Raw genomic sequence first — 18103 nt, forward strand, 5'->3', positions numbered from 1 at the left:
GCAGGATTGATGCCTTCTCTGGGCAGTCCTTGTGTTTTGTGAGGAAGAGAACCCACATGTTCTTGGGAGCAGCAAAACCAACACTCCACGGTAGTAATAACTGACACACTGAGGAGTCCAGGTCACTGCAAGGTCATGTGAGCCAGTATTATGTAAAACAGAAATCATGAGATTGCCTTGGAAAAAAGGAGACTAGAAATATAAAGCTGGAGACTTTAAAAGAAAAATCCTGTTATTTTTCTAAAGCCTTAAGGGGGATTTGGTCCCATTTCCACTGGAATGGCAATGCCAGATTTTAACAGAAGCTATGATTGTTATGTAACCATTTGGCTGTGGGAGCTGAGGGCATTAATGCTTTATGGGAAGCAGTAACTATTGAGAGGTGTACAATAAGATTGCGGGAGTTGGCATTACTGATGACTTCCCTGGGCAACTTGTCAGCATGAAGCTCAGGGTTGCAAACAAGCTTGAGAAAGTCAAGATACTAGTCGTGGCCTTCACCTACCGGCCTGGATCAGTCCCTTCCCACCTGGATGCTGTAAACATGTGGATGCAGGACCCAGCTTTGTGGGGCTGGCTAGTCTCCAATAGCTGGGGTTAGCTGTAATTTATCCAGCAAAGGTTGCTCTCTTGTCCATCTAGGCCACCCCCACCATTTCACCTCTTTTTTATCATCCCCTTATAGGAACGTAGTGGCTCTACCATTGCCCCTATCCTGACTGCTGTGCAGACCAAGATGTCTCCACCCACCTTCAACAGAACCAACAAGTTCACTGCAGGTTTTCAAAACATTGTCGATGCCTACGGCGTGGGGAATTACAGGGAAATGAATCCAGGTAAAAGGAATCTGGCTTTGCTACAGCTGGCTTGCCAGATTGAATGCAAGATTCGGCAAAGGGTTTAGAGTGGAAGAGGGAAGGCTTCTCTTTTCTAAAAACACATTGTCATCCAAAAGCACACCCAGTGGCTACTACTCAAAATGTCCCAGGCTAATCTAGACAGTCATTTATATCAGGTAAATAGCCATTTATATCAGGTATATACTAGTCCTCATTTATGCATCAGAATGCTGGACAATATTGTCAAGCATGGAAAAGAGAATTGAAGCAACTGAGATGTGGTTCTTAAGGTGCATCTTGAAGATATGTTGGACAAGTCACACCTCAAATGAGAAGATATTTTGTTAAGAGCAAGCTGCAGGAGGAAGCTGCTGATTAACATTGGAAAGAAACCATTGGAGTTTCTAATACACGTTATGAGGAAAGAGAAAATTGAAAGTCTGGTCCTAACTGAAAGGACTGAAGAAAGGAGAATGAATGTATCAACACTGGAAATTATGTATGCCTCAAAGAGAAGAGATCTGTGGACAACCATGATCACCAACATCCTGTCTAGATATGGTACCTAGAGAGAGAGAAATAGCCCTAACCATTGGCCTCCCTCTAAATTTCAAGTAAAAAGGTGTTGCTTTGTATTTACTGTGTTAAGCACCCTGGCTATTTCAGGCAAATTCAGCTGTTTGCACCTCCGTATAGAACAAATACAGTGGCTACAGATATAAATGACAGATTCCTTCATTGACAAGTAGTTACAAGTAATGCTGGTAGTGTTGCAAAGTGTATGTTAGGACTTTCTAATTTCTTTTTTAAATGTTTTCATATATGAATTTGCTTGGGGGTGACTTGGGTGCATTTTGAATCTTAGGTTAATGTTTGAGGTGTGCTATTTGATTTTATCATCCATGTAGCAGGCACCTAGAGTTAACCAAATGTATACATTGTAAATTGTGGAAACTGTATTGTCATAGCATACTGAGAACCTTGATCCCTGTTGAAACCTACTTGCTGCAGCTTCATTGATTTCAGTGAAAGTGGAATAATTTATACTGTCCTTAATGGGTGATTTCCAGGGTTACCCCCCAGTTGAGGTCCTTTTGTTTTAATTAGCTGAAACTGAGTTCCTATCTGTCTCCTTCCCATAGCTCCATACACGATAATTACCTTCCCCTTCCTGTTTGCTGTGATGTTTGGAGATTGTGGCCATGGTGCTGTCATGCTGGGCTTTGCTCTCTGGATGGTCACTAATGAGAAGGCTCTCTTGGCCCAGAAAAGCACTAATGAGGTGAGTTTCTTAGGGTTGACTACATCATAGCAATGTGGCTCAAAACTCTCATTTGATACTGTCAGCCTCCCACAGCTCAAATGCTAAATGAATCTCCTTCTGACACATGGCCAAATCCTCTCCCACTTTTTAGGTGCCTAGTAGTGAGCAATCCTATTCTACCCTGTATGGACGTGTCCAGATGAGCACAGTTGTGTGGTATGTGGTGCCGCAAACACATTTGCAGCGCCCCATACTGCACAGTCCAGTGGTCTCTGCGCTGCAAGGGCATGTTGCCCGAGCATGCACTGCTCTGGAGTTTTTTTTCTGCATTCTTTTTCGACCCCTAGATATCCAGGGGTCAAAAAAAAAACCTGCAGGAAAAATACTGGAGCAGTGCACTCGGGCAGCATGTGCTGCTGAAAAGCAGAGCTGAGCCACCCAGACCCATGCTGCGACTGCTGGCCAGGCTTTGCTTGGCAGGATTGCCACAGCTGCAGCCCTGGGAGGCCCCCAGGACCCCAGGTAAGGCTGCTGGGGCCAGCATAGTGCCTCTACTACTGCCCCCAGGGTAACTTGCGTGTCAAAGCACACATGGCATGGGTGTTCTCCAGAGACAAGTATTGGCGGCACAAGGTGCACCACCACTGTTCGTCTCCAGGGAGCCAAGCATCCACACTCATCTGGATGCACCTGTGAGTCCCCTAAAAAAATCATTAACTTGTCTACTTTTGTAGCACTCTGTTGTCACAAGGCTAAATCACAAAAAGCAGAAATAAGAAATACCTATCCACCTTCTGCCTTAATAGGTTTTCAGGGATGCAACAGAATAAAATCATGCTTACTGGGGGGGCAAAGTAGACTTAGGTGAGATAGGAGGCAACCCAGAGAAGTTGGAGAGACAAGCGTTTTTAATGATATCACTGTTGGACCGGCTATATAGTTGGAAGAGCTTCTGGACAAGCACAAAGTACCCTTTGTGCCCGAAGGCTCATCCACCATCTCCCTTAGCTATATGGTTGTTTCAATAAAAGATATCACAAAAAACCTTGCCTCTCATACATTTCCTGGCCCATCATAGCTACAACACTCAAACCCTACATAGAAACTTGGAAGTTTTTTCTGCCTAGTTATACTTGAAGGAATAGACAGCCTAAGAAATCTTTTAAAGTTGTACCTGCAATTTTGTACACCCAGTTCTATGCCTGTACACAAATACAGCTCATGTTTGCATGGGTAAGTTGGGGCCAAGGTCTTCAAACAACAGGACAGTCAGGTTTGACTTCTAGGCAAGCAGCTTGATTTTCAAAGGTGATCAGCAGCTCCTGATAAAATTAGTGAAGGCTTCTAGTATTTAACTAATTTATTTGAGATCCTACATGTAGATTTAAGAAACATATTTAGACAAGGTAGCGGGATGGCTCAAGCAGAAAAAGAAGCTGAAGTTGAAGCAAGAACGTCTTATCCAAGCATGGTTGTTTGAAAATACAGGGAAAGACAGAGTGAGTAAGTTAGTCTTTGTAAAAATTCCCCTCTTGAGGCTTGCTGCATGACTGGTTTGGCGATGGAACTGGAGTGTATGAAGGTTGCTTACTTGTCCCCTGAAAATTTTCTTTTGCAGATCTGGAACACCTTCTTCAGTGGGCGCTACCTGATCCTGCTCATGGGCATATTTTCCATCTACACTGGCTTTATCTACAATGACTGCTTCTCCAAGTCTTTAAACATCTTTGGCTCTTCCTGGCATATCCGCCCCATGTTTAGTAACAGCACGTGGAAGTAAGTGCTACGCAGAAGAAAACCAGACACAAAAATTTGTATGATGAAACACATTGACTTCATAATACAGACAGGTTCAAAATTTGTGTAGGGGTGGGACAAATCCCTCCTGTGGTTTTGGTTATAAACAATTTGGGTTGTTTGGCTGAATTAATAGCTGTAAAAATCTTATCTGAAAATTTAAGGTCCTCACAAGAAGTTAAAATTGCTGCTGACATGAGGAGGGACCATGGGTTGTAAGCATGGCCAAATTCAGCATATGTGTGTAGCACAGGGGGGTGCCATTCTTCACTGCCCTCCTGCTGCTTGTTTTCCATTTCCTGTGGTGCATCTTTCCTCTCCCCCTTCTATACTCATCTATAAGCCAGTATCTGGATATATAATCAGCATCCAAGAGAGAATAAAACCCAAGGAATACTTGGGATGCGAATCTCTGAAGTACCAGAGCTCACATCTCGGGGATGTGGGGGGACCCATGGCAAGTCCAAGCCACCTTTTATGTCCTGCCAGTCCTGGATTGTTCCAGTGGCTAGGGAGGCTTTCAGCATGATGCAAGTCTCGAGGGCTTTCTGAGTGTAGAGCAGCTTCCCTTGGGCTGCCCTATGTGTTGCTCTTGCTGGGTGAATGCTTTTTATAGGGATGTCTGTAGGCATGGCATAGAGATGATATAGTCAAGCCCATTAAGTTAATTTATTTTGCTCTAGGCTCTTTACCCAGCTTAAAGCCCAGAGGACCTGAGAACATTTCAAAGGAAAGTGATTTATTCTATTCCCTCAAACTTTTCAACGATGATACAAGAATCACCATGTTAGGGGACCATTGTGTAAGGGTGCCATAACCTGTCAGGATGCCACGTTGATGTCTAGTCTCGAAAGCTTATAAAAGCTGGAATAAAATTTTTATGCCTTGCATGGCTAACACATATATATCAGCATATATATAGTACAAATACTATCTGCCTGCAGGCACAAAATGCCAGGGTAGGTCTAGGGTAAATGATATGTTTAGCCCTTAGCTCTCTTGAAATAAACATGGCTTTGATTTATGTGTTGGGATTAGTGTGTAAATTCTCAACTTTCTTTCCTTTTGTAGTAAGCATGTTCTTGAAGAAAATGAGGCATTGCAGCTGGATCCTGCAGTCCCAGGAGTCTACTCTGGAAATCCATATCCTTTTGGAATAGATCCAGTAATATAGCTAAATTGGTCTAAGATCTTTATTTATATGCCTTCTCAATTCTACTTACCTAGTTCATCAGAAGCTTCTTTCTCTCTCTCTCTTGTTCTCTCTCTTTCTCTACATATATATTTCACATAACCTTCATGAGCAGTCACTTGTGAAGCCACATCAGACACTTCTCATTCTCTGCAAGTTTTTTATTGCCTTTTTGTAGCATTATAGATGCTTGTCCTGAAACATTAAAGGATTTGAATACATTAATTCTTCTTCTCCTTCCAAGTTCAAAAGACAGTTAGTACAGCCCAGAGAAATGACCACAGATTTAGGAATCAGGCTCTCTTGAATCCTAATTCTGCCTCTGCCACTGACTTCTCAGTGCTAGCTTCCAGTTAGCTATAAAATTGGGATAATAATGCTTCCTCACAGAAACAATTTGAGGGTTACCTACTTGATATCTGTATGGTACATTGGATATGTGAAACACAACAGAAATATACGTTTTACAGGTTACCTAAGTTTCATGTGTTGAAGTTGGTCGCTTCATCATTTCTCTTTTCTGTGAATCCTTCTCATTCATGCTGTACATTGAATTTAGTTAGGTTGCAGTCACTACCACCAAATTTACCTACTTACTTCCCTTTGTCCATCAGCACTAATTACCCTATTGGTAAGAGTACTGATCATGGTTTCACTCTGAATAAACACCCAAAGAAACCTCCAGTTCCTCTGTATCTGCCTTATAGCCTGTGGGTGTTTATCGAGAAAAGTATACATTATCGAGAAAAGTATATGTTATAGAAGCATGTCTGGAGATGGGCCCACAGAGTGCTCGGTGCATTTCAAGCAGTGATGTTTGGATGCATTTAAGCAATCTACATATTTCCCTTACCTTAGGGATTCCTCTGGATGTCAGTCCAGTCTACTATGTAAAATAGAGTAGCTTGTGTTCTTGCTGGCTGCTATTTACCCAAAGGGGCCATTCTGGCAGCCAAGGAGTCTGAGTCACGGCTAGGAGGGGGAATTTGGTAGAAGGCATTAGAGTGGCTCTGTACTATGTGATGATTCCCCTATGTCATGGCCTGTAGTCAGTCCTCCCTTGGCTGGGTTGGCCTGATCCTGACCTAGGTCTGCTGGGCAAGGATTATTTTTAGTGAATCTTTTTTTCTGAAAACAAAGCACTGATCCTGCTGTGTCATTTAAGCTGCACTTGCCGCAGAACGCAAAAGGTCTCTGACAAGAAGAAAAACTGAGCTTAACTGGGCACTAGATGGCAGCGTTGTTTGCTCACAGAGGATTAGTGGGCGTGCTGGATCCAACAATAATCTGAACTACTGACCTAACAGTCAGGAAAAGGGCACTGGAGCACGTTTCTGTAGTGTGGACACTTTTGTGAAATTCAACTGGTTCACCTACCCTAAAGGGCTGGACTGTTGATCTTGTTAAGAAGAATTTTTTGCAGGTTTAGGATGCCTTGATTCCTTAAGGAGAAATACTCACCCTGGCTAACAAGATCTGAATACCCTGGGGGCTCCTTGAGTACTAAAGATTTAAAATTCATGTAAGGAGTCTATATAGAAATTAGTATTTTATTTGGTCTGCAAACCTCCCTCCCACTTTTTCTCATTTTGCTGGGCGGTGCATTAACTGTGACTCACATTTATGAGCCTCTGAAAGAACAAGTTCCAGAATAGGCATGTACTCACCATGCTCTGTGCAGAAAAACTGAAGCAAAGAAATCGTTTAGGTTAGATGCAGTGTACATAAGTACTACCCCAAGTCCCTGGTCAGGCAAGGATTCTTAGATTCTCTTATAGGCTTCCTTGCCTTTCTGCTACATTTCAGTGGTTTCCATGATTATAATAATTGGGCTGCTTCTCTGAATTTTGACCAGAGATGTCTTTCAGTTTCATGAGTAGGTATAGAGGCAGATAAAACTCTTGGTTTAGAGGTGATAACTTTTATTAGACCTACTAAATAGTAGCAAAAATGTCTTTCTTTGCAAGCTTTCGGGTCCAAACACCTTTTGTCAGGCAGAGGGGAATTTGAAGATTGTAAAAGTTCTACCAAATAGAAATGAAACTGCATCTTGCACAGGGGAGGTAAAGGATGGTGAAGTTCCCCTGGGTTTCAAAGTCCCTTTGTGGAAAAAGTTGCTCTGTGAATATGAATAGGAATATGAAAAGTTGTTCTTTGAATATGAGTAGGAATATGCTTTCTTGTGTTTATATTAGGGTCGTGTATTTGACTGGTCAAATAAAGGTCAGTCAATTGACTGGTCATATATCAATCCAAAACTAAAAAATTGTCAATAGTTCCAAATAATACAAGGAAAAAGCACACATTTTCTGTTAAGAAATGTGTTGGAGAACAATAAAAAAATCATATTTTTGTCAAGAAATCTGCAAAAAAGTGTAGCTTTTCTTGTAAAATTGCTAGTCTTTGACTGGTCTAAAAATATGCAGTCAGACTAGTCAATTGGCAATATTTGACCAGTCAATTGACTGGCTTGCCAACCCTAGTTTAAATGAACATATATTCTACCTATCACTACTTTTTTTCAGCAAATGCTGGAGCTATTTTAGTAATGGAGGTGGGAGATTCCCATCTCTGATCCTCTGTGTTATAGAGAGGCAACACTGCCATGTAGCTAGGACATGACTGGGAAACTCCAGATGTTTTTAATGGTTCTTTCACTGACTGTGTGACTTCAGGCAAGTGGCTTCCTCCCTCCATGTTTCAGTTTCCTCCTCTGTAAAACAGGGACACTACTTAACTGGGAATCATTTGGTTAAAAAGCTTTATAGAAGAGCATTGTATCATTGTACTATTGAGATTGCAGTCCTAAGTAGAGCTATCAAAAGTAAATTGGTGGCATTGACATTCATAGTGCACTGACTTCCAGGTCATTTTCTAAAGAATACCTGATAATCTTGCTGCTCTTGTCTCTCTGTTTCCTCTCTTTTTTCCCCCAAAGATCTGGAACATTGCTAAAAACAAGCTGACTTTCTTAAACTCTTACAAAATGAAGATGTCTGTTGTCATGGGGATTACGCAGATGGTCTTCGGGGTGATACTCAGCCTTTTCAACCACATGTAAGTTTCATTGTTACATTTCAAATGGTTTCAAATGATGCTGTTCTGGACTACTGTGCTAGAGATTTGGACCCTAGCCCTGGGTGTGTTCTTATCTTTATCTCCCTGAAGGATGGGAACCTCATTTTGGTTTGACAGTAGAAGATACTAGTAAAAATCAGATTTGGTGATGAGCAGTGGACAAGTACCTGGATAGACTTCTGTAACAGAACTGGTCTCAAGTCCACAGGAGGGAGGGAGGGATGGAGTACCAGTCCTCTGGGGGATGTGCTGGAGACCTGGCCATGCTCCTTGCACTTTATCCTTAGGGAGTTAATAAGATTACCAGCAATCACAGTCTCCACATTAGGGTTGTAGCAATTCTTCTGCCATGACCCCCCTCTTTTCTGATTTCACAAAATATTTATGGAGATACAGAAGAGCAGCTAAAAGTGCATGAGGTTTCTTTCAATCTCTGTTTCCTGCTAGTATGTCTGTCTCCTGGTTCTGATCCTGAGCCCATGGAAGTCAGCAGGAAGCTGATGTGTATGCATGTGTACATGACAGCCAGCACCCACCCTCTGTTCTGGGAGTGAATCAGATTTGTAGGACCGCTGCCTCATTAGCTACAAAATTGAGAGATATTTAATGAGTGAGGCAAGGGTCTGCGGGAAGAGACAGGATGATGTCCTGGTTAAGGCAGTTGAAAGCTGCCCTGGAAAAGTGAATTCTAACTTTGATCCTGTGATGTCGGGCAAGTCATATAAACCAGGCTTTTTACTAGGGACATTACACTACACATGTGTGCTATTCCTTTTCTGGGTGCCTAACTTAAGACCTTAAATAGTTGGAGAAAAAATTTCCAACTATTTAAGTTGGTCTAATAAAAGGTATCAGATTCACCCAAAGAACCTTGTCTGCCTATGTCCTTAGACCAACACAGCTACAACCTACACCCCTGTAACTTAAGACCTGGGGTTTGATTTGCCCAAGAGCTGAGCACTCACAGCTGCTACTGAATTCAATGGGATCACATGCCGTGCTGTAAAATGCCAAGTACTCTGAAAAATGAGGCCCTCATTGTCCAAACTGCTCACCTAAAATGAATTTGACCCTTTGGACATGCTCAGCTTTAATCTGTGTGCAGAAGGGTCCCATGTGGAAAGTGGGGATAATGGTACCACCTCCACTTGGAGGTCTGTTGCGAAGATAAGTTCATTAACATGTGTAAAGCACTCATAGACTATGATGTGAGCATAATAGAAAATCCCACAAGAGAATTGCCAGCTCTGTCTTCAGAGCAGGATTTGAATAGCATGCAGTAAATTAGGCCTAGAGCCACACACTTGACTAATCAGGATAAAAAGAAATATTGTATAGCTGCTTATTCAGTGAACACCATCCACCCTGAGCACTGAGTGAAACAGGGGTCCTGGGGAAAAATGTGTGTGTGTTGTATGTGTGAGGCTGTCATTAGAAAAGTATCCTAACACCTTCAAACAGGGGGCTAAATTTAAGGTTGCCTGGAAAACCTTAATTCTGGCATTCCTAATATTGAGCACTTCCTTTGTTAAAAGAATGCTAAAGTTGCATAGCTCTTTAATGTAGTAACCTAGAGGGGGCCTGGGCTACTATAGTAATGGGCTTAACTATAAGAACCTGAATAACTTATGTTTAAAATAATATTTGTATTTAAATTTGTGCTTTTTATCACCAAGGCCATATCCATACCACCTTCCTTTTGTTCATGGGGCTGCCACTGAGAAACAAGCCCCATCTGCTTGCTCCTTCTCTGTGCCTGCCCAATCTAGGCAATTAATCAGTGAGGGCAGATTAGAGGGGCCCAATGTATGTGTGACGGGGCTTGCTTTTTTAGCAGCAGTCCAAGGCTTACCAAGGAGGCAGGCTAGCATTTGCCCTAAGGATACCAGCATCCTAAATTTGGTATCCACAGTGGTCTGGTTCTAGTTTTATTTTTCATTCACTAAAATGATGTTCCATGCAGCCTTTGCTCAATGGCCTTGCACTGTATCTCTCATACCAACCTGTTTATCATTTTTTCCAGCTACTTCAGGAGAACAATAAACATTGTCCTGCAGTTCATTCCAGAGATTATATTTATCCTCTGTCTCTTCGGCTACCTGCTCTTCATGATTATATTTAAATGGTGCTACTACAATGTCCATGTATCCCAGTATGCACCAAGCATTCTCATCCACTTCATCAATATGTTCCTGTTCAATTACAATGATCCTACAAACAGCCCCTTATATACACATCAGGTACGGACTCACCAAGGTACTGTCCCTAGTTTTAGTGAGTCACTGTACCCCAGCATAGCCAAGTGGTGCAATTTGCTATGCTACTTTACAATTTAGACCAAAAACTGTGTAAACCTGAAATTGGTCCTACCCTTCAAGCAATTCCAGTCTGTCAAGAAGAGGTCTAAGGGCTGAATCCTTCCCTCTGTGTGGCAGATTACACACAGGTTGACAAGGGTAGAATTTGGTCCTGTATAGTGACAACACTAGCTCTTCCTAAGGTGTAGCCCTGTCACCTTTTTGCTTTCTTAGAAGAAACTCTTATCTCTAGGCAAGGGAATCCATCTGTGTAGGAGGAGGAAATGGGCAGACCTTGGGCCAGCCTGGTTGGGGAGGTCTGTTCTCTTGGTATTCTCCTAATTATGCTGGTATTGAGGAAACAGACCTAATTACAGAGCAGCCACAGGGGAGGGATCTCATATTACCTTGCAAAACTTGTTCCCAGCCCCATCCTGACACCAGTATGATACAAGGGGCTCTTACCTAGGATATACAAGACCCAAGCTCAAGTCCTTGCTCCAGTAAATTTAAGACAAAGTAGAACAGCTCCAACAGGGAGCTGAGATTGAGAAAGACCTACCTCAGAACAGCTTGGTTGTGGGAGAAAAGCAAAGCAGGAAATTTGAACTTGAGCTACCCAGATATCGGGGGTGTGAGATCATCATGCTCCTGACTACTCCAGGCTGGGTCTGTCTCTTTATCACACTGGCTTTAACCATAACTTTCATTTTTGAAAAATCAGCATTTTTCCAACAAACAAAATTTCAGCCCCCAAATTATTACCAGATCTACCCTGCAGTGCTAAACAGGACTGGAAAACAGAAAGTGGTCATTTTAACCACCCAGGAACACATGGAGAAGATCCGTTGAATTAAAAAAATGCCATTTTTATAGCATTATATTTTAGGATGATAATTTCACTTATTGAAAAATGACAATATTTGAGATATCCCTTTAATAGGTGTGTTTGTCCCTTGTAGAAGGAAGTCCAGAGCTTTCTGGTCATATTTGCCTTGATTGCTATTCCATGGATGCTTCTGATTAAACCTTTTATTCTCCGAGCCAATCACCTGAAAGCTCAGCGTATGGTAAGGGCACAAAATCTATCATCACATTAAGCACAGGTATAGTTGCAAACATCTTGGTTTTCAGTACACTGGTGCCAAAGTTGACTGTTATTTTTCAACAGCATTTGGTAAAGAGCTAACTGTTTTTCATTGAAGGAAATGTGAGTTCTACCAATGGAGGCAGATTTAGGCCAGCACTGAGCCGTTTTGGAAGCTGTAGGCTATGTCCAAAGTTGTCAAAAGAAAGTAACTGTGAATGCTTCAGTTTCTTGCCATGCTTCACTTCCGACATGAAAGGACTTGGATGGCTTGCTCCTTGTAAGCTGAGAGCAGAGCTAAAATTATGTTCCTGTCCTCTGAAGAGACTGTCTACACTGCTCAAAGAAAATACCTGATTTAAAGGTGTGACTAGCTATTTTCCAACAGTGTTTTCCTCTCTCAGTGATAACAATTCCTATTATCTAGTGCAGTGGTTTTCAACCTTTTTTGTATCAGGACCCATTTGTAAACACTGATGACCAGTACTGACCCAATGACCCTCCCCCCTGACCCCAGCCCCCCAATGTCTGGGATGTGGGGAGTGGGAGGAGGTGTGTGGGGCAGAGAGGGCCTCAAGCACCCCCTCGCAGGCTGGAGCTCTGCCAGTCTGCAAGGGAAAAGTCACAGTTTCCCACACATTGTTCTGCTTGAAAGAAGAATCCATTAAAAAAATTGTTGAATCATTTTTTAAAGTTTGTTCACGACCCTTTCATATATTCTTGTGACTCACTTTTGGGTCACGACCCATGGGTTGAGAAATGCTGATCCAGTGGAAGGCCCTTCTTTCCTGTGTATTATACACTTTGACCTAATCTTGCATGTGGCTGGCAAAATTGCAATTTCCTTGTCGCTTATTTGTTCTGTTTGTTACGGCAAGTGAAGGATTCTTATTTGCTTTTAACATTTTCTTTTGTTGTAGTTAGCTGTGGAGATGGGAATACCTTTTATATAGCACAAATGACTTCATTTAAAAGGAAAGAAGCTGGTTGTGCTCTGTGACCTTTTCTAGTCCAGTAACTAAAGACCTATAATGGAAAGCCGGGTCCCTAAGAGATGTCTGTAGAACAACATTTGTTCTGTAACTTCTTATTTTTCAATTCTTCTGGGACTTCAAGCAAGTATTTTTACATTGTTGACTGCAGCTCCTGCTCTGTGCCAGGCAGCCAACAACATTTGATAGCTTTTCTCCCTCATCCTATTTCAGCCAATGATTTTCATATGTCAGCTACCTGATCAAATCTTAGATTTGGCCAGATTTATACAGCTGCAGCAAAATGTGTTCTTTACGCTGACATTCAAGCCAATTTAAGATAAGCAAGTATAATAGAGATTACTGATACAATGGAACAAAACACATTTATGAGGCTTTTCCTACAAAACGTGTTGAAAGTAATAACGAATGCCAGGATATCTGTTAAAAGCTGCTGATTCAGTAATGTCTGAGGCTTTTTTTGTGCTATGAATTCAATTCAATATAGGACATTGTTGAAGCCAGGTGGTCTTTTGAAGCTATGATCTTTGAGTCATGGGTCAAGATATGTTCTATGTTAAAATGCCACTCATTTGAGGATGCTGCACAAATAATGGTTGTGGAGAAAGGCTGAGAGGCCTTGAGACTTGTCATAGGCCATAGCCTCTGGAGGTCTGAATTCTGCTTCCATCTTTCAGAGTCTTATTGTATGACCTTGGGCAAGTCACTTATTCCCTCCAGCCCTGATTCCGCTCTTACCTAAACCAATCTAACTTCATGGACTTTGACTACTGTGGGGTTAATTCCAGTGTAACTGCAGGAGGGTGTCAGGCTTCCCATGCCTCAGGTTCATCATTTCTTAAATGTGGACAGTATTCCAATGTGCAACATTGCAGTGGGCTTATGAGGCCTGAGTAACTTCATGTGTATTATACTGGGGCCCTTGGATAGAAGATGCCCTCAAAGTTGAAGGGTTTTCTTTTTTATTCTTGCTAGTGATTGTGATGGAAACACTCTGTTTCTCTAATAAATGTCAGATTACTCCTGATATTTTTTTATGTTGTAGGCTGGCTGTGTTATAATTGTGTAGTCATCCTTCTATACCTATATAAAACTATGTACCATATCAGTTTTTCTTTGATGAGTATTTCCCCTTGGAATCATTCAAGAAATTCAAATAATATAAACTGAGCCATTCTCTTTTGCTTTTGAAAGCTCCAGTTACCACCAATCTCAGAAGGCCCTGCTGGTGACACTGAAGTGGAGATCACTGAACCCAACAACTCCAAGAAAGCTGGTCGTGAAAACCATAGTAGTGGCCACGGGGGACATGATGATCATGAGGAAGAGGTAGAGAAATCAGGGCAGGATGGGTGGAGGAAAGGGCAGCTCTCAGAAATTACCCTTGGGAAGCATTCCAACTGGAATGCAAATAATATTCTGTGTGGTCCAAATGGAGACTTTGAATTTGCCTGCAGGTTTTCTAATAAGAGAAGAACCTTCTGAATCCTCAAACCTGTGCTTTGACTAAACCTGAGCCTAATCTTTTGGAGACTCGGGCAAGTCGAACTTCTTTTCCATTACTTTTCATTTACATGCTTTGCTGAATTTTTAGTGGGGAGTGCAAATGACAAAAGACCATAGAAAAAATAGTCTCATTTCCTGTAGGAAAGCTTGTTCTTTTGTGCCCTCTTGTCCAAGTAGGAAACATACATTTAGATTTTTAGATTAAGCACCTTGGTTTGGGGGGTTCATGCGTGACCATAGAAATATAGGATTTGCCAGAATCTGGACACTTAGATTCAAGACCCCCATAGGCCAGCATCCTGCCTTTGACAGGGCCAGCATCAGAGCCCCCTGCAGGCTGATTTGGGACCATATTCCCTATATGTAGCTAGAGATTGGTTTAAGCACCAAAGCACATGCCTTCCAGTCCCCTTGAGGCTTTATCCATTGCTGCAGGAAAACAGTTGCCATATTTCAAAAGGCACATGAGTTTTCTGTGTTAAAAGAATTTGAAATCTGGAGAGAAAGATGAAAACAACCAAAATTGCCAGTGTTGTTCTGACCTGAATAGACTGATCCAGTACATACTGAAGTCAGCACAGAGATGCGCATTGAGTTCAGCAGACCTTTGAGCTTCTACACAAAGGCTAGGGACAGACATTCAAAAATCCTGAGCCTGAATTGATTCAATCTTTGCAGGTTAGTTTAACCTGGGTAGGCTGAACTGGTTTGTAACCATACAGACATCCCCTCTGGACTGAGGAAATTCAGGCACATGCCTGCAGTGGCTCAGGCTAGAAGCTGGGGGGTGATAGAGAAGCCTTCCCTTCCCTTCTACAGTGCTGAGCCAAGGGAGTGTGGCCAGGCTCCATCAGGACACTCTGAGTAGAGAGGGGTTCCCCACACCTTGATAAGAGAGCTCTGTTATCAGCATTTAGCACCCCATCAAAAAAAAGCCTCTCTCGTTAGTTCAAGCTCTTCTTAAACAACTTTTTCCAAGGAAGGAACAGAGGGACATTACCAGCTACTTGTTGATTAGCTCCAAAAAGCCCTAAGCTGACAGTGTTCTGTCTGCCTCTGTCCTGTCTGCTTTACACAGACACCTCTTAGCATTAGCTAGCATACCACATACTGGCTATGGTCCATGCTGTGGGAGAGAAGAGGGAGGGATCCCTACTTGAGCAGCAAGTGGTGAGGGGGGGATGGGGCAGGGGGAAGCCGGGAAGACCCTGCTGTGCCTACAAGTCTCTGCCAGAGCTCCAGCGAGGGAGGGGAGGGGAGGGACCAGCCCAGCTCTCTGGAGCAGAGAGCCCAGCCCAGTCCAAAGAGCATGCTGGGATGCTGGGGGACTTTCATTTAACTTAAACCAGGAAGGGGTCTGGGACAGACATTGCATAAAGCAGTTTGACCCAAATCAGTTAAGTCTGATACTACATTCAACCAGGTTTATCTCAAATCAGTTTCAGCCATTTTCAGACTGGTTTGTATGCACTGAATGTCTGTTCTGTTACAGGTTTAAACCAGTTTCTGATCACTTAAACTGGCTTATGTGTAATGTCTGTCCCTAGCCTCAGGGTTTGGACAAACAAAGGTGCATCACCATGAGTTAAAAGGGAATGGGAACTTGCCAAGCATCAACTTCTTTGTGGAAACTATTTCATGTGCCTGTTCTTCCACAATGGTGATCTGATCCACAAGCTAAACAGTAGTAGGGCTCATTCAGGAGTTAGCTGCCCTGGTTATTTACTATCAGGTAAGAGTGGGTAAATCTTACTGCTACCCTTCCCCAGGTTCACTGTGTAGTGGTGGGCCAGCTTAGGCATGCAGTGCACTGTGGGGTGGGGGTAGGTCATGGAGATATGGTGCAGCGATGGCAGTGGGGGTGCCCATGGGGTATGTTGCTCAGAGGGAGTTGCAGCTTGCTCTGGTGCAGCTCACAGGATATGTGGCCCCTCCTTGGAAGTTGCACAGCCCCAGCCCAGAGCTAGGTAGCACTGATTTGGGTGGGTGTTACATATCTCCCATACCCTTGTTGTGGGATAAAACTTGCCAAAAACTGATGCCAATTTGTGAGCAGCTGTGAAAGAGTTAACACTGGACTGAACCCACCCCTTTGACTTTGTGGCAGGGAGAGAGAAGTTGGCAGCCATCTTTTAACACAGTGTCTTTATCCTTCTATGCTTCCACATAGTGAAGTTCTGGTGAAGAAAATCTGCTCCCCTGCTTAAAACATGCACCCCAATTTTGGAGGGCTGATTTTTGGGGGGAAAGGTACATGTAGTATGCTAGTGAATACAGTAAAGTGCAGGGAAGGCAAATACAGAGTGGTTATTTAGCAGTTGTTTTTCACTGGAGTTTTTCTTTTTCTGAGTCTGGTGCCTGGGAAGATAGAACAAGCAGAACAGTTTACCTGATCACTTAAACAAGCAGACCTGTCCTCTTGTCAGATAGCTGGATGTTGCTCCTATCATCCTGAGGAAGGAGACTGGCGCACCTACTGGCTACACCTATAGTGTATTACTGTTCCACTAGCACAGAATGGAAGTGAGGCAGCTTCATTTTTGCATCATTTCAGTTCAATTTTGGAGACATATTTGTACACCAAGCAATCCACACCATTGAATACTGCCTGGGCTGCATCTCCAATACGGCATCCTACCTCCGGCTCTGGGCACTAAGCTTGGCTCATGCACGTGAGTTATTGCTTCGTGTTGTTCAGCTGTAACAATAATCTGTGTTCATTGCTGCTATGGGAAATGTGTCATTGTTATTGGAAATCTTTATTTTCACTGAAAATGAAAACGAAGCTTCTGCAAACTCAGAATCTGCTGTGGGATTTTCCACCTGGAAAACTGAAGCAAACTATTCTGTATCGAAACAAATTGGTATGATTTGAGAGTTGTCAAACCTGATTGAATATTTTGTGGCTGTTTGATTTGTATTCATACTAGCTGCTGAGGGGCTTCATGGAAGTTGTAGTTTGGGTGTCTCATGCCTTTGTTCTCTAATATAGGCCAGGCCCTCTGAATTTCCTGTGATGCACTGTAGTTTCCTCCTCTGGTAGCATCATCATAATCCGTCATGGGAAATTGAGCCTAGCCCTTGAGATGGATGAGGGTAGTAAGGCCGCCAGGTTACAAGACCCATCACAGCAGCAGCTCAAGGGGACAGACCAATGTTAAAATGACCTGAAACATGACATTTTCCTTCAGTTTAACAAATCAAAATGACAAAGCTCATTTAAAAAATATTAAAACCTTTAATTCTGACCTGGAATGGTCACATTGAAATAATTCAGAACTTTTTATTTCATGGGGAAAAAAATCACCATTGCAGTTTTTCTTGATCTAGGAGGAAAGCAGATGTTGAAATTTCAAGCTCTTCAGAAGGTCTGATTTTCAGCCATCTCTGATTATCATTATCATCTATTTATTGAGTGAGTGGCAGTACTGCCTGCTTCTGGGTATTGTGCAAACCTGGAACAAAAAGACAGTCCTTTCCCCACAGAGGTTGCAGTTTAGAACCAGACAAATATAAAAAATAACCCCTTAATGCAAAGGTGCCTGACTGGGAAGGATGGCTCTGCCCTTCCTGTCATAACATTCTTGGCACATAAGTGAGTGTAGTAGTGAGTTAATTGGAAGTCAACTCACGCTACCTTTATATTAGAGATATAGGTGATTAAAAAGAACTTAAGTTCAATGGTGAAGTACTTAGATGTACAGTTACCTTTTTTATGAACATGTCATCTCTAAGCTGTTTTTAAGAGTAGTGAATCTGTTTTAGAGAAACATTTCAGCAAGAATTAATTGAGGGAGGTCCTGTGCCCTGTAGTATGCAGAAGGTGAGGGTAAGGTGATCACTATGGTCTCTTCTGGCCTTATTATCCTGGATTCTGTGAACCTATTTGGCTTGGGGAGGTTCATATAGGAATCCATAACAACTATTTGTAATTCCCATTCATCTGAGTTCTTACATCAAAATGTGGTCCCCAGGACCTCTCTGTACTGGCTAAAGAAATGGAGAGGAAAAATGAGCCAGTGCAGTGGTTAGGGTGCTGGCCTGGGGGAAA

General features: G+C 42.5%; 1 protein-coding gene across 2 annotated transcripts in view; it reads left to right on the forward strand.

Annotated features, from left to right (window-relative positions):
• The window catches only part of ATP6V0A4 (ATPase H+ transporting V0 subunit a4), a 56937-nt gene that overhangs the window by 34617 nt on the left and 4217 nt on the right, over nucleotides 1-18103 (forward strand). For both annotated transcript variants that reach the window (XM_019489682.2, XM_006264694.4), the window contains exons 11-19: nucleotides 686-836; nucleotides 1982-2121; nucleotides 3722-3879; nucleotides 4972-5065; nucleotides 8031-8149; nucleotides 10194-10410; nucleotides 11430-11537; nucleotides 13741-13875; nucleotides 16607-16724. In XM_019489682.2, coding sequence (XP_019345227.1) covers nucleotides 686-836; nucleotides 1982-2121; nucleotides 3722-3879; nucleotides 4972-5065; nucleotides 8031-8149; nucleotides 10194-10410; nucleotides 11430-11537; nucleotides 13741-13875; nucleotides 16607-16724 — 1240 coding nt within the window. The remainder of the gene's footprint in view (nucleotides 1-685; nucleotides 837-1981; nucleotides 2122-3721; nucleotides 3880-4971; nucleotides 5066-8030; nucleotides 8150-10193; nucleotides 10411-11429; nucleotides 11538-13740; nucleotides 13876-16606; nucleotides 16725-18103) is intronic.

Source organism: Alligator mississippiensis, chromosome 4 (assembly GCF_030867095.1).
Source record: "Alligator mississippiensis isolate rAllMis1 chromosome 4, rAllMis1, whole genome shotgun sequence".
Lineage (NCBI taxonomy): Eukaryota > Metazoa > Chordata > Crocodylia > Alligatoridae > Alligator > Alligator mississippiensis.